The sequence below is a fragment of the Amblyomma americanum genome, chromosome 3 (genome assembly GCF_052857255.1).
Source record: "Amblyomma americanum isolate KBUSLIRL-KWMA chromosome 3, ASM5285725v1, whole genome shotgun sequence".
Classification (NCBI taxonomy): Eukaryota; Metazoa; Arthropoda; class Arachnida; order Ixodida; family Ixodidae; genus Amblyomma; species Amblyomma americanum.
The window spans coordinates 25,367,933-25,388,984 of NC_135499.1; the positions used below are offsets into that span (position 1 = coordinate 25,367,933).

A 21,052-nucleotide genomic window follows, 5' to 3' on the forward strand; every position below is an offset into this window, starting at 1 on the left:
GGACTGCCGGTTTCGGTACACTAGGCCCTGAAACTGCCGAAGCTGGTCCGGACTGCGCGAGCGCCGTGCGCGAGGATGAAGATGCCTGGGAACACCTTCGCTCAGTGGATGAAGTGCCCACAGGCATAAATTTCTCAGACTACGTGAACGCCGACGCAAACGCAGTCACAACGGAAGTTTTGACTGATGCCGATATGTTGCGGCTTGTAGGAAGCGTGGAGGGAGTGACGGCTGAAGACGCTGCCGACGACCCTGCAGGTGCCGAAGCTCCCGTGCCGACACCAGGTCAGGTGATGGATGCTCTCGATCTGCTGCGACATTTTGCCGGCGCACACGAGGGGACGGAAGACGCGCTGGACGCACTTCAGACCTACGAGAAATCGGTGCGGCCGTTGCTCACAAAGCGCACGCAGGCAAAGATCACCGACTTCTTTGGCGGAAAATAAATTTGTAGTCCCCTCGGGCCTTTCTTGTCGAGTAAGAATTTTTGTTGTTTCTTTTCATACGCGCTAGCGGCGCCGGTCGTGGTGTTGGCGCTACCGACTCGAAAGTAGCGCGGGGGGTCATGACGATGACCATACGGGCCCCCAAAGATTGCGCTAGTTGTATGATTACCAACTTTGGCGCCAATTTGTCATTAGCTGTGTGGCTTGCCGTCCCGTCGGCGGTATTTAGGGAAGATTGTTGCGCCGCTAGCCGAACCGTCCTTTGGGTCGGTGCTACCAGCGTGAATTCGTCACGCGCGAGTGCGACGAAAAGTGAAAATGGTACGTGCTAACCGATACGACCGCGATAAGCTGGTACGGTTTATGCGGATGCAAAATGCATTATGTTCAATGGGTGCTCAGTCGGGGACTTGACTTTACTACTTTTAAAACGAAAGTACTGTTTAAGCGGGTACGTTTTAACGAGGTTTTACTGTAATCGAATGTACTGAATTATGTGCCCAAGAAATGCCTCATTCAATTTAACGAAGTTCTCGATTTAACGAAATAATTCACGGCTCCCCTCAACTTCGTTAAATCGAGTTTTAACTGTATTTTTAAATGTCGCGCGCTGGTCGAAATATTCATGTATAGCAAATATAGGTTACTGATGAATTATTTGTTAATACAGGTTTTAACTACATGTACATCTCTTGAAACTTGCAGGTTTCTTATCATCACTTCCCAAGAGATGCCACATTATACAAAAAGTGGATCATCGCCATTAAGCACGACGAAGGGAAATACTTCAAGGTGACAAAATGCACAAGAGTGTGTTCAAGGCATTTCCTGCCATCAGACTTTATTCCTGGTGCGGCAACAACTTACTGTGACAAACAGCCTGCCCCAGAGTGTTCAGCTTTGGCAAAAAACAACAGCTTCGTAAAACACCCAAGAAGCGAACATTGAGCGCCTGTCCACAAGCACATAGATTTCAGATCAAGCTGTTGCTCAAGCACTGAATGTAGAAGACAGTGCAGCAGAATTTTTTGGTGACCAGTCTACTAATCGATCGTCTGCAGCTCTAGAGTCCGAAGCACCTGAAACAGAGAGAGACACCGCCAGCTGTTCACCTGCTTCTGGTAAAACCCCTTTATTAGGTAGTGGTGAGCCTATCAGTGAACTGGAATGTCTCGAAGGTGTGGTTGCCCCACAGGGAAATGAAATAGACAGACATAAATATGAATGTGAAGTGCTCCAGGAGCAGCTGCTCCAGACGAAGAAAGAGTTGCACTTTTCACTCCAAGAAAATCGCCGCCTCACTGCACGTCTTGAAGAAAAAGAAATTAGAACAAGCTTTGGCATTGACCGTTTTAAACATTCAAACGAGGACTTCCTTGCTTACACAGGAATACCATCATACCAGCACTTCCTGGCATTGATGACTTACATCAACCCCGGAAAGAATGGGAGTAATGTTTTGAGGAAAGCTGGCATCAAAGCCAGCGGAGGCCGACGGCGGAAGCTGAAGGCAGAAAATGAACTGTTCCTCGTACTTGTAAGGCTTCGTCTCGGACTCTTCGAGCATGACCTGGCACCCAGATTTGGGATCACTCAGTCAACAGTGTCACGTATATGTGTGTCATGGATTAACTTCATGTACATAAGACTCTGCAAACTACCACTCTGGGTATCAAGAGCTGTAATAGACGCAACAATGCCTGCAGCATTCAGCACGTATCCAACAACAAGGGTTATTTTGGATGCAACAGTGATAAAGTGTGAGGTGCCTTCCTCACTGTCTCTCCAGTCGAGCTCCTACTCTACTTACAAGACTTCAAATACCTTTAAAGGCCTCATTGGTGTTTCACCAAACGGCTTAGTGAGCTTTGTGTCAGAGCTGTACACAGGTTCTATATCAGACAGAGAGGCCGTACTGAAAAGTGGATTTCTCAACCTCAAGTTTGACAAAAATTATTCTGTCATGGCAGACAAGGAGTTCTTGATTGAGGACCTTTTGGCAAGTAAAAATGTTAAGCTGAACATTCCACCATTTCTGCACAGGAATGCCCTCTCTGAACAACAAGTCAGGGAAACTAAGGAGATTGCTTCATTGAGGATCCATGTAGAAAGGAGAATCAAATCATTTCATATATTTGATCGGCCGATCCCACTCACACTGGCTCCCATAATCAATCAAATCTGGACTGTGGCTGCTATTCTCACAAACTTTCAAAGCCCATTGAGCAAACCTTCACAACCAAGCAGGCAACAGCTGGCACCTCCAACAGAGCTAATGAATGAATAACTTAAAGGATGACCTCTATTCACTGCCTCAAACCATGCAGCAAGATAACTCAGGAGCAGAAACTTCCCTCACCCCCACAATCAGAGGGCACAAGGACTAGAGTATTACGACTCAGATTCTGTGCAATCCTGTACGAAAAACAAGTGTAATAAAGGGAAACTAGAGTGATGCACTAAACTGTGCTCTACTGATGGGTCATACTCATGAAAGCGACCACTTGGCACCTAGTGAATGACCAAAATTTTGCTCCTTAAAAAGGGCTGGTGCCATCATAGCGGTAGGAATTTCGGTTCATTTTGTTTGGGAAGTTGCCACAAAATGCAAACTTGGAGACTATGCAGGCGTGCCCGTTTTAATACATTTGCATTGTACCATAAATGTTACTGTGTGTGTGTATATATGTATATATAGATATATATATATATATATATATATATAGCGTTGCCGGGTATTTGTCAGTTGCAATGATCTATGTCATCCGTTTGTGAATTGTGATGACCAAATGTACCTGTTGCACTGTATGCCTTGTAAGGGAGCGCAGACCTCGTCAAGCCTTGTTTGGCTTTTTGTCTGCGTTTTCCTGAGTATCCGTAATACTGAAATAAATTTGATTGATTGATTTTGATGAAATTTCAAGTAATCAATAAGTGAGCATCTTTCCCATTTCTTTCCTGCCCCCCTTCAGCACAATATGCTTCACAAACTAGCCCAAAAATCAACCGTTTTATTCTATATCACAAAGCCTGCTTTCAACTAGAGCTAGTTTTTGAAGGTGTAATTTGCTGCTGATCTAGCTAAACTCATAAATAGCTTTCATGTGTCTTTATTTTATTTATTCAGGAAATGCAAAAATATAGAATGGGTGATGAAAAGAAAAGATAAAGAATGGCCAGGAATACAAAGGAAGCCATTGTCTAGCACAGAAGCCTTATATGTATAAATAATCACTAGCTACAGTAAGTGTAGATCACTACAATGAAGAAAAACGAGTGTTCAAACCACAGATGAATGCAATCTCAGAATTATACCACAGCAGTGTTGTGAGCAGCAAAGTAAGGCACAGCAGTACTGAAAAAGAACTCGTCCAACTGTGCCTTAACACTGTCCCACCTCCCTTGATCAAAATAAATGCGCTCCACAGCCATCCACTTTTCAGGAAAGACTACAAAGTCTGCCCATTTGCATTCTGTGACAGCCATCTGTCCTAAAACTTGGTAAAAATACTCATCATTTCTCTTGAGCTGAGGTGTACCATCAACAAATGCAAGACAGAAGTTTTTGCTGGTTACAGTGTTAGCTTCACTGTCCTTCAAAGAATAGGGGCATTTTATCTCCACAGCACCATAGGTGCCTTCTTTCGGGTCAAAAACCAACCTATCGGGGCTTGCGCCTAGCCATGGAAAGCCAGGGTCACAGCAAGGCCACAATATTGCAAGGTCATGTGTCCTGCAGCTCTCATTGTAACGGGATACCGCTCTGCTGCAAGAGCCTCATTTTTTTTTTTGCATACTGTACAGCCCGTACCCAGGACAGATCCTTTGGGTCCAAGAGATTCCTTAAACCTTTCTCTGTCCATTCTTTTCGCCTCATGACCTTGCCAAAGGTAGATGCTGTGAAGCGGTGTCGTCGTGCCGAGTGCCACTTGTCAGTCAGGGCCTGCTGCCTGGTATTTGCTTCTAGCTCCTGGGCTTCTTCAGGACTAAGCTGAAGGTGTTAGGAAAGAAAATATGCATTTCCCGCAAGTCTTCACTTTGTTGCATTTCAGCTGTTCTCAATAATCCTGCTTGGTGCACATCGTCTTTTTCGACTTATGCTAGTAAAAGTGCATCAGATGACGCTAATGTGAGCATGCAAAATGTTGATCGATTCAATGGCCAAACTGAAATTTTCATAATTCACTGCAAGCCCGTCATCTTTCATGCCTTTTGTCAGCCGCCGCACAGCTGTTTGTGTTGTTATATCATGCTTCAGAGCTATTCAGATTTTTGGCCTATTCTATGAAGTGTTAACAAGACACTGCCTTACACTAGGCCATCTACAAGGGGTGGAGCAGGAGAAATAAATCACCCTCTGTCGCAGGCATTATAATCACTGTGCAGCATTTGGCTGCGACAATGGCAACAGAAAGTTCAACTGTTGGCTGTGCAAACATGAGGCATGCAATAGAAAGTTCGAGCTGTTGGCTGTGCAAACATGCGGCATGCTTCACGGCTTAGTATTCTCAAACACTTCATTCTGAGAGAAAACATGAGCCATGAACTGATGGTCACCTTGGCTGTAAATGGAAAGTACAAGACCGCAACCAGAGAGAAGTGCTGCTTCATTATGACATTTAAGTTCACTTTAACCACTAACTGGTATTTTTTGTGAATTATTAAGCTACAGTACCTTTAGCAAAGGGCTGATTGCATGGCTTAACATGGCTATCACTGTGGTTGGTAAATAAGCATATTAATATTCTGGTCACCATGCTGGTTCTTTACCCTGTATGATTGCCCCTGGCACTCGTCAAAAGTAATATGGCAGCTAGGTGAGCTCTGACTGATGCTCATTACTTTCAATGCACATTATGTGAATGACAAATTGCACAATAAAAAACCGGAAACGCAACAGAAAAAGAGCAAGAACACGCAGCTGGCTGTGAAAGTGAGCAGTTTTAGCTGTGCACATAGGAGGTGAGAACAGTAATCGTTCTGTAAGCCAGTTCATGAGATAAAGAGCACTTTATGCCCAGTGGTTAAGAGCAGCAGGTCTAAATAGTATAGTTAGACATGCATGCTTTGAGCACTATCATAGCAGACGGCCATCGCCAGACTAAATGGCCTTGCATCCTGGATGGTGCTATCACAGCCAGTGAACTCTGAGAGATTACACTTCAAACCTTTTAGCAAGATCAGCAGCAACACTTCCCATGACGTGGCATGTAGATGGTGTGTAAGTGCCAGCAAGGCCTCGTCAATGAATGTCAAATATTTACCAAACATGGTGCTCAATATGTGCTCTTATTCACTCAGACCTGAATGTAAATAGACAGTATGCACTAATGGCACAGTTAGGACAGCAGAATTATTTCAATAGCATGCCTACTGTCATATGTAAAAAGAAGTCGCTATATGCTGGACAAAACACTTTTGCTACCACAAATACATGGCAAACATGCAAAAGCACCCGATAAATGCAGTGAACGAAAGCAACAACTAATGTGCTAACCATCAGAATTTGTTGTTCATCAGCTGTGAAGACAGCAGGGAATGTGTGTGGCACTGCACCAGTAAACAGCTCCAGTCGTGGGACAGCACAATTCGTGCCTTCACTGGGGGCAATGGTGGATGATATCCAGGTCTTAAAATCGTGTGGACTGTCCGACTGCTGGTATGTCAGTGGAGAGCCTACTGGAGCAAGGCCTGCCTTTGTCTTTACCAGAGGAACCCGCACGTCCTGCAAAACAGCGGCAAAAGGAAGGTCATCCAGTGCCTCCAGCTCAGCACCAAGTGACTGGATTGCGGCAACTTGGCTATCTTCATCCTGGTAGTCCAGGCTTGCACCTGAAAGGCGAGCAGTCACTGGCAACTGCACACCGCCTTCACGTGGGGCTCGCCAGTCCACGTCGAGAGCACTTGCAGGCTTGATGCCTTTCTATCTTGGGCATCTCCACTGGTGAGGCAGCTCCGTGCAGGCAAGCTCTGGTGGCGGCTCTGCAAATCCCTGCTCCTTCAATAGGGCTAGCAGGCGTACTGCTGCAAGGACGTGACTGCAGGCTCCACTCTTTCCTGCTGGGTATTCGCAGGCAGTGGTACTAAGCACGCCGGTGGTAATGTGAAAAGACATCTGCACATTGTAGGGACGGCCACTTTTCTTCTGACTGCGGAAACATGTGCAATGCACGTGGACGATACCAAGTCTGAAAAGAAAATCCAAAACAGTGCTGTGGTACTCATGAGGTTCAAAACTTATCCTGTAACACTAGTATGTGCATTGATGGGAGAGTGCCCAAGAACCGAGACATCTCAATGCACATAAGATACAACTCTTGCATAAAGACTTTACGACCACTGTTTGTTTCATGATTACAACTGCAATTAAAAATTGGCTCTAGCAATCAATAAACGCTGGTCTGGTAACAAATACTTGTTTCTGTATAAGTAACGTTACCACTCGAAAAACCACGAGATGCATCTAAAAGTCAAATCCTGGGGTTTTGCGTACTGAAACCACCATATCATTACAAGGCACGCTGTAGTGAAGTGCTCCGGATTAATTTAGACTACCTGGGGTTGTTTAACGTGCCCTAGAACGCAAGTACATGTACGGTAAAAGGGCGTTTTTGCATTTCACCTCTATCGAAACAAAGCCGCCGCGAACGAGGCTCGATCCCCCAATCTCGCACTTAGCGGCAGAGCGCCTTAGCCGACTAAGCCACTGCGGTGGTTGAGAGAAAACTGTAAGAACCGATTTGCAAAGCAATATGCACCGCTCTGGGCACGTGGCCATTCGATTGCATCGGTATGTCAGTTTCGCAAAATGTTTCTGTGACGATTCGGCATCCGCCCCTTCAACATACAGAAACCGGTCGCATCCTAACATAACGTTACTCGCGCTTGTTGCTTCCGCCCACAAATGCTCCTTGAAACGAAGAAAGAGAAGCTCCCACTATTCAGTTGCGACGAAACTTCCATATCAAGTGAGCGAGTTACGACTTTGGGTATGCGCGTAATGGAAGAGTACAGAGCGCCGGGGCAACGCTGGCGTCGGACGCTGTTCGCAGAGTATGTCTACAGCAAAAAGTTTGCTTACCCCGAGTCACATGTGTTCGTGCGAAGCGATGACGGCGAACAGTAGGCCTCGATGGCAAAGCTGTATGCCTTCTTGCGTTGACGGGCAGAGGGGGCTTTTTGGTCGCACAACCATTCCAATGTGCGCTCCGAAATATGCGGAACGGCGGTCAAGTTCATCGTCCAACCTGAGCTGCTCAGACTCTGAAAGCATAGTGGCTGATACATGACGAGAGGTCTTGCCATCGTATAAAACTTTTGCTCAAATACAAATAGACCTCAATATGGCGAACAACTGGCACATATTTTGGGCTGGCAGCTGAACACTCGCCGCAACAAAGATGGCGACTAGACTTTCGGCGCCCAGTGTTGGCGGATGACCAAGCAGTTTTGCATATGGTCTATTACTAAGCCATGGGCGATTAGGAATTAGTCATTAATAATTAGTAATTTAATTAGTCATTAATTAGTAATACATGAAAACCAAACAATCATAAAGGTAATAAAAACAAGGTAAAATAAAAATGATAAAAAGAAAAACAAAACAAAACTAAAAAGAAAACAAACAAAAGTAAAAATAACAAAAATGCAATGCCTACAGGCCCTGTGGAAAAAATTGGAGGACGCTTAAGCTTCGCCTTTAAGAGTGGAACGTGACAGCGTGTTGCAGCACTGCCAGGGAGTCCACGGAACGCCATCGCCCGTTCGGCGCGACGCCTTGCCCGTTAGACAAACCGCTCCGCTACGTACGGTGAAACGGACGCGCGGAGCGGCAAACCACGTAAAACCACTGCCAGGCAAGACCTCTCGTCATGTATCAGCCACTATGCTTTCCGAGTCTGAGCAGCTCAGGTTGGACGATGAACTTCACCGTCGTTCCGCATATTTCGGAGCGCACATTGCAATGGTTGTGCGACCAAAAAGCCCCCTCTGCCCGTCAACACAAGAAGGCGTACAGCTTTGCCATTGAGGCCTACTGTTCGCTGCCAGGCACATTGCCGAAACGCGCGGGACTCACGTTGCAGTCGTAGCTCGTCGGCACATCGTTCTCGACAAACCCGATGCCACGAATGCCAGCATAGCTTCCGCGGCGAACGCGCTTTGGATGTGCGCTGTGTTGTTCACCTACCACTACGCACATTTCTTCCTTTCTTTCAGTCCCTCTTTAATCCCTTCCCTGGCAGGGTTCAGGTGTCTGCTGATATGTGAGACAGATACTGCACAGATACTGCGCCATTTCCATTTCCTTTCCCGAAAAACCAACTATTATTATATTGTTTGTGAGCCCCATGATTCCACACAGTGGCCCCACTGTGCTGAAATGAGAGATATGTCAGATGGGTCACTTCCTTTCCTTAATAATAATTGACCACTTCCTTTCCTTAAAATAAATTTTCATTTCCTTATGGCACAGTCTGGTGGGTTCCCATTGATTGCCCACTGAAATATGACAGGTGTCCCTTCCTTTCCTTACGCTGCCATCGCCCGCTATCTGTTGGGGCAGTGGTGTACATTGCGAAGAGGAGGAGGAGAGATTTCTCCCTCACAGCTGACGCTGACAACATGGGCTTTTCTGGGACAGGAGCTGTCGCATTAAAATAATAATAATAATTGGTTTTTGTGGAAGGAAATGGTGCAGTATCTGTCTCATATATCATTGGACACCCGTAAGAGAAGGGATAAAACCGGCGTTACAGAAAGTTCCATGCTGTCGCATTCCTGCACATAAGCAAAGTAAGTGCCCTCAGAATTTTTTTTTTCATGCAAGGCCCCGCCATTTTGCCACGCGGTGGCGATAGACCGCACGAGGGAAGCGAAGGATCGAGCATGTCAAGCTTGGAAACGCGCTGCTTAGACATGCCACAGTTGTTGACCGAGAGTTCAGGAAAGCAGCGGTTCGAACCACTGAAGAGTTGACTTTATGCGTGTTACGTTTTGAACGTTTCGGCACCCTTCCCCTCTGACACAGTCGTGGAAGCAGCACGTAGCCAAAATATTTCATCCAACTTTTGGCACTGGTGTGACGCAAGAGTGGGCAAAAAGTCTCTTTTGGCGCAGCAGTGATAACAGCCAGGGGTGCTGAAGGTGATTTATTTCGTCCTGTTAGGAGCGCCCGAAGAGTAGCACGAGTTCGCAGTGACGCGTCTGCGGGAACATGTCCACGGGGCAGGCGAGCAGCAGGCGGAACGGGGGCCCCACCTTGCGAGCCCGGGCCCGGCTGTCGCAGAGCCTGCACAACAAAGAGGCGCATTTCTGGCAGCCCATCTCACTGGCAAACATTTCACCACCTAAACAATGAACGCAATTCTCTTAATATCACCCTCGCGATATCCACCCATATTATGGGGCCGTTCACTTTCTTTTCAGCTCATTACTTAAAAGATATTGAAAGCCGCACTACATTAATGTCCATTAAAACAGATATCATTTTCTCATTTAGTACAGTTACTTCGTAGCGTACATTGCCACTTCTTGCGCAGCATATCTGCGTTTGCACAAGACCTTCCTGACTCGATGTACTGCCGAAATATTCATTCTAAATGCGCAACAGCCTTGGAACAGGAAATCGTTAGTGTGGGTTGCGCTCGAAACAGTGATGCCAATAAGACGCCCCAATATCCGCGCCTCTCGGTCCAAATACAGGTCTTCGAAATTTATACTGAAATTACGCCACGTCACGAACGACGATTTCGAAATTCGGAGATCGTGGGATCGACTTAACCAGCGGCATGTGGTTGCTTTTAACGCGAGCTTCAGTACCCCTCTATATAGGAAAAAATTATCCGGCTTCGGCGACCGTTTGATGAATCACAGCCGGCCATTCTTGTTCACGTGACCTTCTGGCGTCATCACAATCACACCGGGTTGTGAGCAAACTAACCGCTGTGACAAGCGGCAGTTAAAATAATGACTGGTCGCGAGAGCTTGCTGGGGAAGAACAACCTGGGTCTCACAAGCCCCATCGGTGGCAGCACCTGCACCACAGAGCAAAGGTGCATCTCTTAACCGCTGCACCACTGCGACAGGAGTGCTATGAAGACTCCAAGGGATCTATCATTATAAACTCAAGAATGACCAATCCGCATATACTGCCGCAGTATGAGCCCTTCCACCTGGCAAGCCTTGCGGATTCTAGGGGCTAGAGGTTTGTCCTCTTCCTCTCTCGAGTTCCCTGTTGTATTGCACATCTCAACACGTCTAAGTAAACCTGTTGTGTGTACTATCGCAATGGAAAGAAACGCGAACAACGCAGCGCCTACGCTCTCAGCTGTTCGAATTTTTCTTTATCCCGCTTCTACCTCGGTGGTAAGAAAACGACGTAAGAGTCGTCCTGGAATGTATCATGGACGACTCTATAGCATCTTTTTGCGACCACCGAAGTACAAGCGAGATAAAGAGAAATGCAAACGGTGGAGCGCCTATGCTACGCTTTGTTAACATTTCTTTCCATCGTGCCTGCACGTCAACCGTTTGTCGGTGACATATTTGGTGGAGCTGCTGGGTAGAATCCCATGTACCTTGACTTCGAGGACACCTTTGATGCCTGTTCTCAATGCGTGGACTCGGCACCCATCCACAAGACGAGCGACCGTCTGCAAGGCCTACAACCGGAGCTCGGCCAACTGACAATGCCGGTAAGAAACATGACGTCCACCGCGGCTAGCCAGACAACTCAGCATTCCAGGAATGCACCACCGTTCATCCTTCACGCATCTCCGCCACTGCCACTGTTCCACGGTGACAGGTTCGAGGATGTTGAAGCATGGTTGGCGAGGTTTGACAGAGTGGTGGGCTTCAATGAGTGGGACGGCGAGCGCAAATTGCGCAACGTCTACTTCGCGCAGCACTACTTGGCCAAGACGTGCTTTGAGAGCCAGGAAGGTTCCTTTACCGACTGGGAGGTTTCTTGCCGAGGGCTGCTAGCGACATTTAGTACCAGCGAAAGAAAGGCTAAAATTGCCCTGCACTCGAGGTCACAGCAAATGAACAACGGCGCGGCCATGTTCATCGAGGACATGACGTGGCTCTTCAAGCAGGCCGACCCTGCTATGCCCGAAGCCAAGAAGGTACGTCACCTAATGCGCGGCGTAAAGGACCAGTTATTTGCCGGACTGGTCCAGGACCCGCCAAGCACGGTGTCCGACATCACCAAGGAGGCAACGGGTATCGAGCGTTCTCTGCAGGAACAGGGCGCGCACTACGGTCGTCAGGCTACTGTAGCAGCCGCTTGCCAGCACACGCCTATGTCGCTGTCCGCCAAAAAGCTTTGGGAGCTTGTGAGGAACTGGCGACAATTCCCTTCGAAGCTCCACAGGCCAGCGGCGGTGATGTAACGGACGTGGTCCGTGATGAAATCCAGCGAGTTGTGCAGTCGCTCCTGCGCCCTCTCTGCAGTACCCAATCGCAGCAGCATCCTCTGTGCCGCACATGACTTCAGGCCCACCATGTGTATGCCAAACAATCGGCCGCTCTGCTACCACTGCGGGGAGCCTGGCCACATCCTCCGCCACTGCCCCTACCGCAGAATGGGTTTGAGAGGGTTTTCACCTGACGCACCTTGACCGCGCTATGGTAGACAGCCGCGGGATATCGAGCAGTACCTGGGCGATAACGTGCAGCCCTTTTACTTCGCAGAGACGCGATTGCCGACCGACACTCCCCGATTGCCATCCCCTAGGCGGTTCTCTTTGCCCAGCTGGCCGCCGTCCTCTGGCCAGTTCAGAGGTACGTCCTTACATCAAGAAAACTGAAGACTGCGTCCTCCGGGGGGTAGGGCCGCCGCTACTGGATCGAGTCAAGAGCCTCCACTCGACGATCCGGCCGACGACGACCTGACCAGATGACTTCACAACAATGCGCTGCGACCCACTGGTCTGCGCCGAAATTCCGGTAGGCGCCGACAACCACGACGTTACCGCACTCGTGGATACAGGCGCTGATTTTTCTGTAATGAGCATTCGGTTAGCCACGGCCCTCAGAAAGGTTCTGACCCATTGATCTGGACCGCAGATCCGCATAGCCGGTGGCCATGTGGGGACATCGATTGGCGCCTGCACTTCGCGAATCCAGATCCGCGGTGTTACTTTCCTTGTTTGGTTTGCTGTGTTAGCCGAGTGCTCCAAGGACCCCATACTCAGTTTGGATTTCCTTCAGGAGTACGGTGCAGTCATCAACCTTCAGGAGCTAATCGTGTTGTTTTCCAGCCAGCGCCCAGTCGACGACGATACGGAGCCACGCAGGACTAAGTTACGCGTCTGTGACGACCACTTATTGACACCGTTAAAACCCAGCAAATTTGTTACCGTAGAGTGCGATAACAGCCGCGCCACTCCTGGCATCGATGAAACCAACATGTCGCTGCTCCTAGGTCGGCAAGTCTGTGTAGCTCGTGAAATTATTGAACTGAACAATGGGCAAACCGAACTTTTGGTAACCAATTTTGGTTGTGAACCTCAGTGTTTATCTGGAAAAGCGGCTGCTGCGTATTCCGAAGAACTTAGCGACAGCACGCGCTGTCCGAAAACCCGGAATTATTGGAGGCGCCGACCACTCATGAAAAACGGATGTGAACCCGAGCCTCCCGTCTAGTCAGAGACGCTACCTGGAGAGCATTGTCGAATCTTTCCGCGATTGTTTTGTCTCGAGCTCCAAGGTTAGGCAGACTCCGCTCACAATGCACCGCATTATAGTTGACGCAAGCCAGCGACCGCTATGTCTGCCGCCTTATCGAATCTCTCCGAAGGAACGTGATGCCATTTGCCGACAAGTTCAGGAAATGGTCCAGGACGACGTGTACAGCCGTCAACGAGCCCGTGGGCGTCGCCTGTTGTTCTAGTGGCGAAGAAAGATGGAACCATGCGGGTCAGTGTTGATTACAGACGTCTAAACAAAGTCACCAAAAAAGGCGTTTATCCTCTGCCAGGCATTGCTAACTCCCTGGACTGGCTGCGCCACGCCACATAATCCTCGTCGCTACATTTACACTGCGGCTACGGGCAAATCGAGGTGGATGAACGCGACCGGGAACAGACCGCTTTTATTACACCGGACGGTCTGTACAAATTCCGGGCGCTCCCCATCGGCCTGTGCTCGGCTCCTGCAACCTTCCAGCGGATGATGGACACCGTGCTTCCCGATCTGAAATTGCAGTCCTGCCTCGTGTACCTCGAAGAGCACCCTCGAAGAGCCACGCTCGAAGAGCACCTTAGGTGCCTCCGCGCTGTGTTCGCAGCAATTCGTTCGGCCGGTCTTTCCCTCAAGGCCGAAAAGTGTCACTTCACTCTCCAAGATTTGAAGTTCATGGGCCACATCCTGAGCACTAAGGGAGTTAGCCCTGACCACGATAAGAGATCCTCCAACGCTGATTTCCCATGCTAACAGATAGGCGAAGTGCTTGCAGTTTTCTGGTTCTCGGCGGCTATTATCGACGTTTTGTGCAGAACCTTTCCCAGATCGCTGAGCTTCTCATCCGCCTCACGAAAGCTGCCGAACCGTTCTTCTGGGGCCAGGAGCCAACAACAGGCCTTCGAAGATATCCGCACTCGTTTTCAAAGTACGCCCATCCTTGGACACTTCGCCGAGTCAGCCGAACTGAAGTGCACACAGACGCCAGCAACATCGGCCTCTGTGCGGTCCTTGTGCCGTGGCAAGATGGCCTTGAACGCATCATCGCTTAGGCAAGCCGCACCTTGTCATGATCCGAGGCGAACTATTCCACCACTGAAATAGAATGCCTGGTAATTATGTCGGCAGTCACCAAATTTCGCCCGTATTTATATGGCCGCCCTTTTAGAGTCGCCAGTGATCATTCTCTGTGTTGACTGGCGAACCTGAAATATCCCCCGGGACGGCTTGCAGCTGGAGCCTTGGACTTCAAGAATTGGATGTCACCATCGTCTATAAGTCCGGTAGGATGCGCAGTGATGCCGGCTGTCTGTCTCGTGCTCCTATCCAGGTCAATTGAGCTGATCCCGACGATGACTGTTTTTTTGGTGCCATCTGCACGTCCATTCCCACTCAGTACCACATAGACGACAGTGAACTACGGACCTTCATTGAGTATCTTGAAGGAAGCGATCAGTCTCCCCCGCGAATCTTCTCACGCGGACTGTCGTCGTTCTGTTTAGGCGACGGCGTTTTGTATAAGAAAAACTACATCCAGACGGAAGCTGTCTATCTGCTCTTTGTACCTGCGGCATTTTAAGACGAAGTACTGCAGGCCTGCCATTATGGCCCATCTTCTGGTCACCTAGGTTTTTGCCGCAATTTGGCACGGATACGCCAAAAGTATTACTGGCCCGCGGTTGCTGCAGTTGTCAAGCGTTACGTCAGAACTTGCCGCGAATGCCAACGTCTCAAGACGCAGACGACTAAGCCAGCCGGCCTACTGCAGCCTATTGATCCGCCTCAGGTCCCCTTCCACCAAGTCGGCATGGACTTACTCGGCCCGTTTCCGGAGTCCTCGCTGGGTAACCGCTACATTGTGGTCGCCACCGACTACCTCAGCCGGTACTTGAGACTGCTCTTCCCCATTGTGCCGCTGAGGAACTTCCGAACTTTTCCATTTAAAACATTGTGTTTCTTCATGGTACGTGCACCCATCATCGTTGTAACTTAAAGGGGAACGGCGTTCACCTCGGCCCTTACGCAGGAGGTTATGCGCCTTAGCGGCACAAGTCACCGCAAAACAACCGCTTACCACCCTCAAACAGACGGACTACCGAACGGCTCAACAAGACGATCGCCGACATGATTTCCATTTATGTCGGTGCAGAGCACCGGAACTGGGACGTCATACTCCCTTATGTCACATTAACCTACAAAACTGCTATACAAGAAAAGATGCGCTTCACTACAATTCGTTTAGTGCGTGGCCGCGAAGCCACAACCACGCTGCACGCACTGGTGATTCCAGGTAGCACTACCTCCTCTGCTATAAATTCTGCCCAATTCGTTCGTCACGCCGAGGCCGCCCGCCAACTCGCCCGACAGCGCATCCGGCACCAGCAAGCCCACGACGCTCGCCGCTGTGATGACCCCCATAATGCGCAGGTCCACACGGGACGGGGAGGCAAAGAGACACCGTATGGCTCAGTTTAAACAAAAAGGTATATTCAATAATTACACATGATTAAGGTTATACATCAGAGGCTGGGGCGTCCGAGCTTACGTGCCGATGACTTCATGGGGGCGATGGAGTGGCTCCGGAGTTGGGCTCGAGCGGTTGCTGGCAGAAGCTGCACGCCGTCGGGCTTCGGCGCTGAAGGCCCTCTTCGCTAACGATGTCGTCCTGAGCGTGTATGCAGTAGAATTTCAATAGTCGTCCGTTTCTTCGAGGATGGTTCACAAACCCTTCCTCTAGTGTCGTTCGGCTTGGAAGATGAACAGGAGGCGAGCTTGCAGATGATGACAGCAGAGCATAATTTTACAACAGAACAAACTTTGCACTACTTTACTCATCGACCGGGCAGGTTAGTGCCTAAGTAGCATCACATTACATGCTAAGCATGGAGCCCCAGCTCAGACTCGACTGCATCCGTTTACATGTGCTTTTAAGCACTTGATTAACAAAGGACTAAGGGCGGTCATTTCCAGTGGCCCGCCCAAAGCATCAATTCTCCAATCCAAAATAACATGCGAGATGGGGACCACCCCTTTGGGTTGGGCTTAGCCTCGAACCCAGAGTCTGTTAACAATACAAACTAAATAAACAACAAAAACGCCACCACTCTCTCTCAAGTGAGAGTATACACAGGCTCTCTCTTCGGAGCTAATTCACTAGCGCCTGTCTTTCCACATTCTTGGCGAGTACTGCCTGTCCGCCATGACAGGTGTCCGTCGCGGCCCTTCTGGGAAGCTGTGGGTGCCTTCCCGGCGATAGCCCACGACAAAGGGGGGGGGGGGGGGGGGGGGGGGGAAAGAATGTCGTCTTTGTGGTAGCGCATAGCGTCGGCTGTGGTACGGCGCGCTCTGGCCCGCTGACAGCTCCCTTGTCCTGGAATGTAACCGGAAATTGGGGAGGATAAAGCCTGTTTCCCCGGGGCGGCGGCGGGTCCGGTTTTTCTGGTCGTCACTCAAAGAGCATGGCTGGGTAATTGATGATGCCGCTGTCACGGGTCTCCGTCTACGCCGCGCCGTCGAACGTGGATCCTCGTAGTACACACGGAATGTCACACTCGCTCACCCTCCAGAAGAATGTTCTCCGAACATTTGAGTCCACGCAGCTCCCCTTGTCTTTCTGAATCGCCTCGCACAGTGCGTCCGACAAAACACTTTTCGCTGCACTCAACACAACTGCACAACACCATATGCCTCCGCTGTCAATACTGGCGTCTCCAGGGGCAGCACTGATCCTCTTTTACAGATAAACATGAAACTCAGCACCCAAGCCTCTCCTTTCTAGTCCAAACTGGACGAAATAAATTTACCACAGTTACAAAGGAGCTCCCACTTCTAGCACGATCACGGCACAGACAAAAATATAGATAACGAAAGGAAGTAGGGCAGGTTCTGCATGCGCTCCGCATGCTCTCCTGTGAAGGTGTTACTTAATGACAGAAAGGTTTAACTACCAACTCCGACAACTTAACACATAAGCACATAGCAATGTTATGAGCTGCGGCATTACACAATTCTAACCAGTTCACAACTCCGCTCTGTTTACGCCATTAGTCCGACTTAGCTTTCCGATTTCGCAGCGGATATCGGCCTTCATGGGTCATACTAAGTAAGTCTGTGCCCCTTTGTCTGCTTTGGGACTCGCGAGGGCTCGTGGCAGGAGCCTCTCCTGGCGTTATCTGCGCGGCAACCTCGCGCGCTTCTTCTTCTAGCAATGCATGAAGTAAATCCGGTGGCATTCCGGCCGTCACCTCGGGCGCCTGCCGAACAAATGCAGGAGAGGGCGTTTCTTGCGAACTATCTGCGCGCTCCGCTTCACTTCTGTCCCCATCAAAATCCGCGCTTTCCCTTTCCTCATTTCGTGAATACTGAACCGGTGCCGACTTGAGGCGATTTGCGTGTATCCTTATCAAACGCCGGTTCACGTCTCGGACTCTGAAGTTTACCGGAGAAAGCTTCTCGACAACCTCGCACGGTCCTCTCCACTTCGTCTGGAACTTACGAGCTAGCCCAATCTGCCTTTGGCAGTTTTCAATGTACACGCTGTCCCCCACATCAAACGGCGCGTCTCTAGCACTGCGATCGTGCACCTCCTTCCTGCGCTTCACCGTTTTCTTTAAGGACTCCTTTGCGATGTCCCTCGCCACTTGCAAGCGCGATTCTAGCTCAACCTTATAGTCGTCCAGTGAAGCGTATGGGACACGACGGGGGCCCTCTGGCACTTCACTAGGCTGGTCCAGGTCTCGGCCGTAGAGAAGAAAGAATGGCGATTCGCCCGTGCTCTCGTGTGCTGCGGAATTGTAGGCAAACATTGCATACGGGAGCCACAAGTCCCAGTCCCGCTGGTCGCGCGAAACAAAATGCGACAGGAACCCGGCCACGGTTTGGTTCAGTCGCTCCACCGCGCCGTTGCAAGCCGGATGGTACGGTGTTGTCTGCTTCTTAGCGATCTTAAGCAGCTCGCAAACTCTCCTCATTAGCTGCGACACGAAGTTCGTTCCCCGATCTGTCAAGAGTTGCCTCGGGGGTCCATGTCGGAGCACGATCTGTTCGACAAATGCTCTTGCAACCGTGTCTGCCTTCTGATCTGGGAGTGCTACCGCTTCCGCGTATTTTGAAAGGTGGTCGACAAATACTAAAATGTACTTGTTTCCGGAAGTGGTCGTGGGCAATGGGCCCATTATGTCCATACCTGTCCGCTCGAAGGGAGCCGAAACCTCAGGGAACGGCTGAATTGGAGCTGGTCTTCGTCCCTTGGGTGTTTTTCTTTCGAGACAGGAATGACACTTCGCACAGTAGTCTCTAACATCCTGTCGCATGCCACTCCAAAAGTACAAACGCTCCACACGCCTGCGTGTCTTCGCTACGCCAAAATGACCGGCGCATGGCGCATCGTGAAACGCGCGAAGAACCCTTTCTGTCCACGACCGAGGTATGACGACTCTCTCCCAAGCGGTTTTCTCTGGTCTCCCTTTCCTGGTTGGCCTCGTGCGCCGACACAGGGTGCCGTCTTTGTCAATGAAATAACCTAGCTGTTCGGGATGAGACGGTGCGCCCTCTAAGCTTTCGATTATTCGCTTCAGGTCAGGATCTTTGCACTGCTCTGTGCGTAATTCGGCGGGGTCGACTACGGGGACAAACTCTTCTATAGCTGCCACGGCAGCTGTGCGGCTGAGTGCATCAGCATTCAGATGTGTCTTTCCTGACTTGTGCTCAACTTCAAAGCAGTATTCCTGCAGGTGTAGATTCCATCTAGCGAGTCGCGAGCTAGGGTCCCTGACACTCATCACCCATTTCAGAGGATGGCAGTCTGTGACTAGCTTGAATTTGCGGCCGTAAAGGTAGCATCTGAAGTGCTTTACTGCCCAGACAACGGCGAGGCACTCCCTTTCCGTAGCTCCGTACTTTTGCTCTGTGGGGCTCAGCTGTCGGCTAGCAAAAGCAACGGGATGTTCTTTGCCCTCGATAACCTGAGAGAGCACGGCACCAACTGCGAACTTTGACGCATCTGTGGCCATAACGAAGGGCAAATTAAAATCCGGGTGGCGCAACAGCGGTGCACTCATTAGCTTCCTTTTCAGGGCCCCAAAAGCATTCTCCGCGTTTTCGTCCCAGCGAAAGGCGACATTTTTGGCTGTTAAGGCGGTGAGCGGCTTAGCGAGCTTGGCGAACTCCTCTATGTGCCTTCGGTAGTAACCGATCAGGCCGAGAAACTGCCGGACCTGGCGGACGCTAGTCGGGGATGGAAAATCCGAGACACACCTTAGTTTCTCAGGGTCCGGTCGCACGCCGTCAGCTGAAACAACGTGCCCGAGGTATTTCACCTCGTTTTTGAGGAATTGGCACTTAGAGGGCTTCAGCTTGAGACCCGCTGCTCTTAGTCGCACCAAAACCTGCTCAATAACACGCAAATGGTTCTCAAAACTGTCACTGTATATGATAATGTCATCCATATACACGAAGCACAGCCTCCCCAGAAGACCTGCCAAGATAACATCAGCGGTTCTCTGCCAGACAGCAGGGCTGTTGGCCAGACCCATCGGCATTCTTTTCCATTCATAGTGCCCTGAGGGCGTGTTGAATGCCGTTTTCTCGGCATCTGCCGGATCCATTGCTATCTGCCAGAATCCCGCCGCCATGTCCACTACCGTGAAGTACCTGGCAGAGCCCAGCTGAGAAAGCGTCTCCTGTATATTGGGGATGGGGTATGGATCGATGCGAGTTACGGCATTTAGTTTGCGGTAGTCCACTACTAATCGATACGAGCCATCTGGCTTTTCCACCAATAGTGCTGGTGCTCCCCAGGGTGACTTTGAGTGTTCGACAATGCCGCGATCAATCAGGTCCTGCACCTGCCGCTCCATCTCCTCACGTTGGGAGTAAGGAATCCTGTACGCACGCTGGTAAACGGGCGATGAAGTGCCAGTTTCTATCCTGTGCTTTATAACGCCACAGCAGCCCAAATCCAGGTTGGACGCGGCGAATACCTCCGAGTAGTCGTTCAGCAAACCAGCCAGAGCCTCCCTCTCCCTGGATTTTACGTGAGAAAGATCGAACGACACCTTTGGAGCAGCCGAAGGACTAGCATGCTCTACAGTTGCGAGTACCGTATCGGTGGGCTCACGTTGCTCTATCGCAGAGGTGAAGAAAGCCAATGTTTTGTTCTTGGGAAGGCTCAGTGGCTGCTGGCTACAGTTAACCACCCGTAGCGGCACTCTGTGGGCGTCATTAACTGTCACGAGGCACGCGGCTGCCTTCAGGCCATTGCTGAGAGAGTCGACCGGCTCAAGCACTCCCACGGCGCCGCTCTCTACATCTGAAGGCACAAACGCGTACAAAATGTGCTCCGACCAAGGAAGGACGACCGCCTCCTCGACCAGCCGGACGGCAACCCGCGAATATACCTTCTCCAATGATCCCACTGTTTGACGGGTGTCAATATCGGTAATGCGAATCTCAACCCCTCTCCTGTTCAAAAACGGAACTTTTGAGCCGCCCGCATTAACCTCTTCCTCAGAGAATGAGACTACTACCTTCCCTTTTCTCAAAAAATCCTGCCCTAATATACCTGACACTCCGTTTGGCAGAGACACCGTGTCCGGGCATACGTAGCAGGGGTGCTCCAATGCAATTCCACCGAGAGAGAAGTGTAACCGGTAGAGTCCACTTATGCCAAGAGGATCCCCCGTTATGCCTACAAATTTGGTTGCCATACCACCAGACGCTTCCAACACCTCGCGGTCCCCCTTCCTTCGAAGCGTGTTAAAACTGCTCTCCTTAAGCAATGTCACCTTTGACCCCGTATCTATCAACAATTCCATGTAACAACCATTTAACTTGCAACGCACAACAGGGCATGCCTCGTCGGCCACACAAACTACCACCACCTCATCATCTACTGCTCCCTCCCCACGCTCCTCAGGCTGGGG

At 50.1% G+C, this 21,052-nt stretch overlaps 2 protein-coding genes and 1 long non-coding RNA gene across 7 annotated transcripts in view; 1 reads left to right on the plus strand and 2 right to left on the minus strand.

The window, feature by feature from the left end:
* Positions 1-1,266: 1,266 nt before the first annotated feature.
* LOC144124485 (uncharacterized) lies at positions 1,267-7,613 on the minus strand. Its single transcript, XR_013313203.1, has 3 exons — positions 7,528-7,613; positions 5,944-6,634; positions 1,267-1,525 (listed from the first exon to the last, which is right to left on the minus strand). It is a non-coding gene; the product is annotated as an uncharacterized LOC144124485 (long non-coding RNA).
* On the plus strand, positions 1,664-5,948 carry LOC144124484 (uncharacterized). Its single transcript, XM_077657177.1, has one exon. It carries the CDS (start codon positions 1,867-1,869, stop codon positions 2,731-2,733), a length of 867 nt encoding a protein of 288 aa, XP_077513303.1. The 5' UTR covers positions 1,664-1,866; the 3' UTR covers positions 2,734-5,948.
* Positions 7,614-9,576: 1,963 nt separating the features above from the next.
* The window catches only part of LOC144124487 (tRNA (uracil-5-)-methyltransferase homolog B-like), a 221,962-nt gene continuing 210,486 nt past the window's right edge, over positions 9,577-21,052 (minus strand). For all 5 annotated transcript variants that reach the window (XM_077657181.1, XM_077657182.1, XM_077657180.1 and 2 more), the window contains one exon: positions 9,577-9,735. In XM_077657181.1, the coding sequence (XP_077513307.1) occupies positions 9,609-9,735 (127 nt within the window). In that variant the 3' untranslated portion in view covers positions 9,577-9,608. The remainder of the gene's footprint in view (positions 9,736-21,052) is intronic.